At 35.2% G+C, this 7789-nt stretch overlaps 1 protein-coding gene across 1 annotated transcript; it reads left to right on the top strand.

Moving 5' to 3' along the window:
• Window positions 1-2978: 2978 nt before the first annotated feature.
• Window positions 2979-3944, top strand: LOC116863441 (olfactory receptor 52N4-like). Its single transcript, XM_032850891.1, has one exon. The coding sequence runs from the start codon at window positions 2979-2981 to the stop codon at window positions 3942-3944; it is 966 nt and encodes a 321-aa protein (XP_032706782.1).
• The last annotated feature ends 3845 nt before the right edge of the window (window positions 3945-7789 follow it).

Raw genomic sequence — 7789 nt, 5'->3', positions numbered from 1 at the left:
TGTCCTAAAAATTCAGAATGGTTTAGTGGGAGGAGGTAGTATGATTCCTGACAGTTGGTCTTTGTAATGCAAGTGCCTGATTTAAGTTTTGATTGCCAAGGCATCCATTTCAGACAGGCACCCCTTTCCAAGATGCTCTTAGATAAACACATTACCAGCCACACAGCTAACTAGATAACCCCCACACTTCCTTTGTTTTACAGATCTCCGGTGATTCTGATAATTGACCATTTGGTTTCTTTCTCTTGCTGTGCTTTAAATTCCCATTCTTGTGTTTTAAATTCACTTATAAAGAGTGATCCTGAGATATCCTAGGCCCCACCCTCAAGCTCAATAAAAGCAGAACCCCAGGCCCCCACACACTCCCCTGTCTTCACTTCTCTGTGTGGTCCCATTTACCATATGATTTCAGGACTCATAACTAATAAACCTTTTCTCTTTCAAAGTTTTCTGATGGTTTCTGCTGAAGGCAGCTTGCAGTCATCACAAGAAGCACAAGGACCAGTCCAGCCACAACATTGGTTATCCACAGACTGAAACCAGCTCACAAGGTGGGGTGGGGGGTATGGAAAACAGATCACTGCCTATAGATTTTGGAAATGAGGATTGACAGTGAGTGGTATATAAGACTGTACTTTATGAAAGATGGGAGAGGTGTAGCAATATCCGGAAACACTAGCTCTACACCTGGAACAGAATTTCAGTAAATTTCTCCAGAAAGAGATATTGAATTAGACTGTGGGAAATAATTTAAAATTTTTTTTAAGAACAGATTAAATTTGTGTCACTTTGATTTAAGCTTCTATCACTAGCAGGGCATTTGTCAAATGAATTGAATCTGTACAGTACCTAAAAATTATTGTAAGAATAAAGCCATTCCTAAATGATTAAAGTTATCTTTATGAAAAAAGAGCATACAGAAGATTATTTTATAGTAGGTACTATACAGGAAATATTAAGACCTGGAATTAAGCATCGTCCAGAACTGTCAAGGTTGGCTTACATTAAAGATGAAGCTGCAAAAGTGAGTAAATATTTAGAGCACAGGGAGATACAGACTGAGGGAGACAGGTGATCATAACAGGGAAGAGTTTATAAGTTAACAGACTAAATGTATTTTTTTAAAGAGAGAATAAGAGTACAGAAGTGCTAGAAGTTCTTTTAAAACATGACCTCTAAGGTTTATATTCCTATCATTGTAATATATTTATCTGTGCTATGTATTTAAATTTATATTTTTGTAAATGATATGTGACAGTTCTTTGGAGTGTGTAATGTTGTAAACTCATTTGCAAACAATTTCTAAGTGCATTTAAAACACTGATGAGGGGTGCCTGGGTGGCTCAGTGGGTTAAAGCTTCTGCCTTTGGCTCATGTCACGAACTCAGTGTCCTGGGATCCAGCCCCACATCGGGCTCTCTGCTCAGCAGCAAGCCTGCTTACCCCTCTCTCTCTGCCTGCCTCTCTTGCCTACTTGTGATCTCTCTCTCTGTCAAATAAAAAAATAAAATCTTAAAAAATAACAAAACACTGATGAACTCAGGTTTGCAGTTTGGGTCCTACAGGGGACCTAGATGTCCTAGTCTCCACATAATCCAGACTACCATATTTTGATGATTTGTCTAAATTGGAGATTAATAACAAGTCAGATATGTTAGCTTAAAATCAAATCATTGGCAATAATTTGAAAATGGGAGCTTTCATCAGATTTAAGTGTCAATTTGGAAAGTCTTAATGTAAATACCTACTGTATACTAACAAGTTACATAGAGGATTTCTGTGTTTCTCATGATTTAGGTTATCAATATATTACCAAAGATAGAGTAGAATTATCATTGTTAAAACAATCAACTTTAATTTAATCAACTTTAAAAGTCATCTTATAACTTTTACCTAGAATTTCTCAAAAAAAAAAAAAATTCTGGCCCAATTTTTTTTTCTTTAATTTCTACTTCATCTGAAATTAATATGTCTGCTCCAAATTTTATGTGTGTTTTCTCTGAGGATTGTATATTATTTAACTTTGTTCTTTGGTTTTCTTTATGATATGGACCTCTATACCATATATACATTTTTATAAAATTAACAGATTTATTTCTACTTATATAGGGCCATTTACATAATTTATCCTAATAGCCCAATCAGTGTATTTTATCTGCCTTTTGTCAGTTTAACATTTTATTGATTTATTTAGGAATCCTTTGGTTTCTCTGTTTTATTGATACCGTTTTATTTAATATTTTTATAGTGATTTATGCATTTACATTATTTTTATTCTTAGAGGTTCCTTTTGTGTTTTCCAAATAATAGTAATTAAATGATATTTCAACATTTTTAAAATATCCTGACAGCGGTACTTGTCAGTATGCTATCTGAGAAACAGGATGACCCTCTCTCAGGCTATTATTCCTTAGAAGAATCCTGCTATTCAGAGATTGATAAAGTGTGTCGTGATTGGCTCCTATTTTTAGCCCTATCTTCAACTTCCTAAAGCCCACATGCAAAAGACATTACTATATTTTTTTCTCAAGATACGATTTATTTAAAGTTCCATGGTTTTTCGTGTTTGTTTTTCTGGAATATGTGTATAGTTATTAATATTTAAATAATATTGTTTAATAAAAATAGCTTCAGAAAAATAATAACCAACTTTGTCTTTTGTAAATGGACACCATTTGTCTGTTAAAGAACTAGGTGAGTATTAAGCACGAAAAAGAATTTGTTGTCTACATTGATAAATGAATGAATAAAAAATACACATATAAAATAATCTATTTGGCTTAAACAATATTCATACTCAAATTCCCTGGAAGTCAGAAAAAATTGTTTTTTTTGGCCATTGAAATGAAATTGAAATTTGAAGAAAAAAGGCAAAAGAAATTAAGACAGTGACTATGACCAAGACATTTTCTCTTTTATCTCTATCTAGGAGGACCCACAAATTCTCTAAGATGATTAATGATCATCCTAGCTTGATGATGTTAATGCTAAACCAAACAGACCTGACTCCAGCCTCATTCATCCTTAATGGGATCCCAGGACTGGAGGACATGCACATGTGGATTTCCTTCCCATTCTGCTCCATGTATGCTGTGGCTGTGGTAGGGAATTGTGGGCTCCTCTACCTCATCCTCTATGAGGACTCCCTGCACAGGCCAATGTACTATTTTTTAGCTATGCTTTCCCTAACTGACCTTTTTATATGCTCTAGTACAATTCCTAAAGCTCTCTGCATCTTCTGGTTCCATTTCAAGGAAATCAGCTTTGATGGATGTCTGGTCCAGATGTTTTTTGTCCATACCTTCACAGGGATGGAGTCTGGGGTGCTCATGCTTATGGCCCTGGACCGCTATGTGGCTATCTGTTACCCTCTGCGCTACTCTACTTTTCTCACCAACTCTGTTATTGCAAAGGCTGGGCTTTCTACCTTTCTCAGAGGAGTGTTGCTCATCATTCCCTTCACTGTCCTCACCAAGCGCCTGCCCTACTGCAGAGGGAATATAATTCCCCACACCTACTGTGATCACATGTCTGTAGCCAAATTATCCTGTGGGAATATCAAGGTCAATGTCGTCTATGGTCTGACAGTTGCCCTCCTGATTGGGGGCTTTGACATCCTGTGCATCACAGTCTCCTACACCATGATCCTCCGGGCAGTGGTCAGCCTCTCTTCAGCAGATGCTCGACAGAAGGCCTTCAGCACCTGCACTGCCCACATCTGTGCCATTGTTTTCTCCTACAGTCCAGCTTTCTTCTCTTTCTTTTCCCACCGCTTTGGGGGCCACACAATCCCTCCCTCTTGCCACATCATTGTGGCCAATATTTATCTGCTCTTGCCTCCCACTATGAACCCTATTGTCTATGGGGTGAAAACCAAGCAGATACGAGACTGTGTCATAAGGATCACTTCAGGTTCTAAGGACATCGAGTCCCAGAGCAAATGAGAGGGATTTTTGCCTGGGTTGGGATGTGAAGTGAAAGAACGCTTCTCTCTGTCTGTTTAGGCAGGAAAATTTCCAAGAATAGGTATATGCTTTTTCCAGGTAAGCATGATGAGTAGTTCATTCCCATTAAATTTTCTGCAGAATACCAACGTAATTTTTCATGCTGCATCACCCTCCATATGAGTTTTTTACCTCCAGGCTTTCTGTGTAAGTTTACCTCCAGGACTCAGTAATATTAGGTTCCAAGAGAGAAAAATATTAATGAGAAGCTGGGAGAATTATCTAGAAAATTGAATCAAGTGAAACTAATTATCTGGGGTTAGATGACCCAAATCATTCTTTTTCTTTTTGACTGTAAGTGGAATTTCTAGATTGATGACTATATTTAACTCTGGAAAAAAATATATTACATATTCTCATTATTCACAGAAATCCTGTTTTCTTAGCAATTTTTAAAAGATGAAATTAGAAAGTGTTCTGTGTGTGAGGTGTAAGCCTCTGAGGTCTTATGAGAACCTTGGTGACCTTGTACCTGACCAAGTCTGTCCTAGCATGAGACATTCAGGCAATTGCTTCCTTCCCAACTGGTGGGTTGCCTTTTGTCTTCAAGGTGGCTTTTAAAGAATGTGCAGTTTGGAAGGAGCTATGAATAACAGTTATGAGACTTATGAAATATATTAATGACAGTTATTAATGACTACTACAAAATACAATAAATGTATTTCTACAAGTACAGGGCTATGGAGAGCAAAGTTACTTTTCTTCTTTCGAGCTGAGAATTGAACTAAGAATTGCTTGAGTGTTTTCTGTATAATATCTTTCTAAATTGACATGAGGTAAGAAACTACAAATAATGATAGTTTTTACAGCATTGTCACAGATACCATAAAGAAGACGGCAAAGTTGATTTTTCCTGCCCAACTTCTAAGAATAACTTTTCTCTGATGTTGGTAATTTATGCTCATTAATTTCTGTTTTGTTGAAATGTAACCTCAAGTGTTTTTTTTTTTATTTTATAAAGGCATAAAACAAATAAGTGTTCATCACAAAATCACTCTCTTTTCACATTTTATTTCTCTGTATCTTGATAACAAAATTTCTTTAAAGGCTACCAGTGTTCATTATCCCTAGTCATACATCTTGAAATAATTCTTACCCATTTCTTGTTTTCTGCAGAATATCTTTCATTGCTTCATTGAAATTGCTTTTGTCCCTTTCACAAATGACTTCATATTACTAAAGCCAATGGTCCTTCTCTATGCCTATCTTGGCCTATCTCTCAAAAATATTGAATATAATGGATTAGTCCCTTCGTATAGAAACCCTCTCTTTTCTTTCTTTCTTTTTAAAAAATTAACATATAATGCATTATTTGCTCCAGGTGTACAGGTCTGTGAATCACCTGGCTTACAAGTTTCACAGCACTCACCATAGCACATACCCTCCCCAATGTCCATAACCCAGCCACCCTATCTCTGCCCCACCCCTACCCCCACCAACCCTCAGTTTGTTTCACCAGATTAAGAGTCTCTTATGGTTTGTCTCCCTTCTGATCCCATCTTGTTTCATTTTTTTTCCTTACCTACCCCCTCACAACTCTGTGCCCTGCCTCTCGAATTCCTCAGAGCAGAGAGATCATATGATAATTGTCTTTCTCTGAGTAACTTATTTCACTCAGCATAATACCCTCTAGTTCCATCCACATCATTGCAAATGGCAAGATTTTGTTTCTTTTGATGGCTGTGTAGTAGTCCATTGTGTATATGTATGTATGTGTATGTATATATATATGTATATGTATATGTATATGTATATGTATATGTATATACACACACACCACATCTTCTTTATCCATTCTTCTGTTGATGGACATCTAGGTTCTTTCCATAGTTTGGCTATTGTGGACATTGCTGCTATAAACATTCAGGTGCACGTGCCCCTTCAGATCAGTTCAGATCACTACATTTGTATTTTTAGGGTAAATACCCAGCAGTGCGATTGCTGGGTAGTGAAACCCTCTCTTTTCTTGAATTCTGGAACACATCACACATTCTAAGTCATTCTTCCTTCTCACTGAATGTTCCTTATAGTTCCATTTGCTTTCCCATTTCCTCTGAATTTCTTTATACAAGCATATCCCTGGGATCAACTCTCTTTTTGCACTCATTCTCTAGGCATTCCAGTACACATAGACATAAATGCCATTGTATGCTAATAACTGTCAGACTTACTAATTCAGCAATAGACTCATGGAAGCTCAGGTGCAAGTTCAAAGTGAAGAAAACTTCATGATACCTTTTTCTTAATGGCATTCTCTCATTTCTAGGTCCTTTTCTTGTTTTGCCTTTTGTTTTCATCTTATTTCACTTTTGATCTTCAGGCCATTGACATTCTCCATATGTTTGACATATATTCTTAAACATCTGACTATGAAGTCATTCACAAATGTTTATTTTAGAAACTTATATCCATTTTATTGCACTAAAATAGTATGTTCCTTACTTTTTACTCAATTATTTTTTAAAAAATGTATTTTTAAAAATTACATATACTTCATTTCTTGCTTCTGATTATTTTATGAACTTTATAAACTTTCTTAGCGTGCAATCAAGACTATTTTCTTAATCATTCCTTGATTGTAAATATCTAAGTTTTTTCACTCTCTGTCACCACAGATATATGATAAACATCTTTACTCACATGTACATATACACACATGCAGGCCTTTATGGAACTGGGGATATTTTATTCAGAATATATACTGTGGTGTGAGTCTGCAGAATCATAATCTCTGCACACTACATTTAATGAAGCAGCCTTAGACTGCTGGTCAACTTTTCAATACAAACAATGGAAGCCAAAATACAATGAAATGACATTTTTGAAGTGCCTAAAAAACACTTGCAACTTAGAATCCTGGTCTCATGAAGGAAGGGAAAACTGAAGGGAGGAAAATCAGAAGGGGAGACAAACCACAGGACTATGGACTCTGGGAAACAATCTGAGGGTTTCAGAGGGGAGCAGAGTGAGGGGATGGTGTAGCCCAGTGATGGGTATAAAGGAGGGCATGTGTTGCAATGAGCACTGGATGTTATATGCAAATAATGAATCATTGAACACTACATCAAAAACTAATGAAGTACTGCATGGTGACTAACATAACATAGTAAAAAACAAGGAGATAAAATAAATACCTATTCACATAAACAAATGCTGAGAGGAAATATTCAAGTAAGTATGTTATTCAGAATATAGAATAATGATTACCTGATGGAAGCTCAGAATGAAATATGGGAATGCATAACAAAACTAACATTGAAGAAAAATACAGTGGTAATAATAACACCTATTTTATTGGTCAAAAATGGCAGGAGGAACAAAGGAAAGAACAGATGGGACATGGTAAAAAAGACAATACAAACATGGCAAACTTGACAAAAATTATGTCAGTAATTACATTAATGTAAGTTGACTAAGCAATTCAGTGAAAGAAAATGAAATGAAAAATAAAATATCCTTAGAAACTATATTATTTTAGAAGATATTACATATATATTATGTATATATGAACATATACATTATATATAAATAAATGAATAATTATGTGTGTTATACGTACACATCTATATATTATATATATACCATATATATACTATATACTATATATTATATACTATATGATATATATAGTGTGTATATATAGTGTATATAACATATATAGTGTACATACACACACATATATGTATATATGCACTATATACTACATATTATATACTATATACATATATAGACATATATACATATATATGTATAGTACTATATAATGTATAGTATATATATATATA

The sequence above is a fragment of the Lontra canadensis genome, unplaced genomic scaffold (genome assembly GCF_010015895.1).
Source record: "Lontra canadensis isolate GAN:19392208 unplaced genomic scaffold, GSC_riverotter_1.0 scaffold1191, whole genome shotgun sequence".
In the NCBI taxonomy this organism is placed as follows: Eukaryota; Metazoa; Chordata; class Mammalia; order Carnivora; family Mustelidae; genus Lontra; species Lontra canadensis.
The sequence above is the reverse complement of the archived record's forward strand: the minus strand, read 5'-3'. Positions and strand labels throughout refer to the sequence as shown.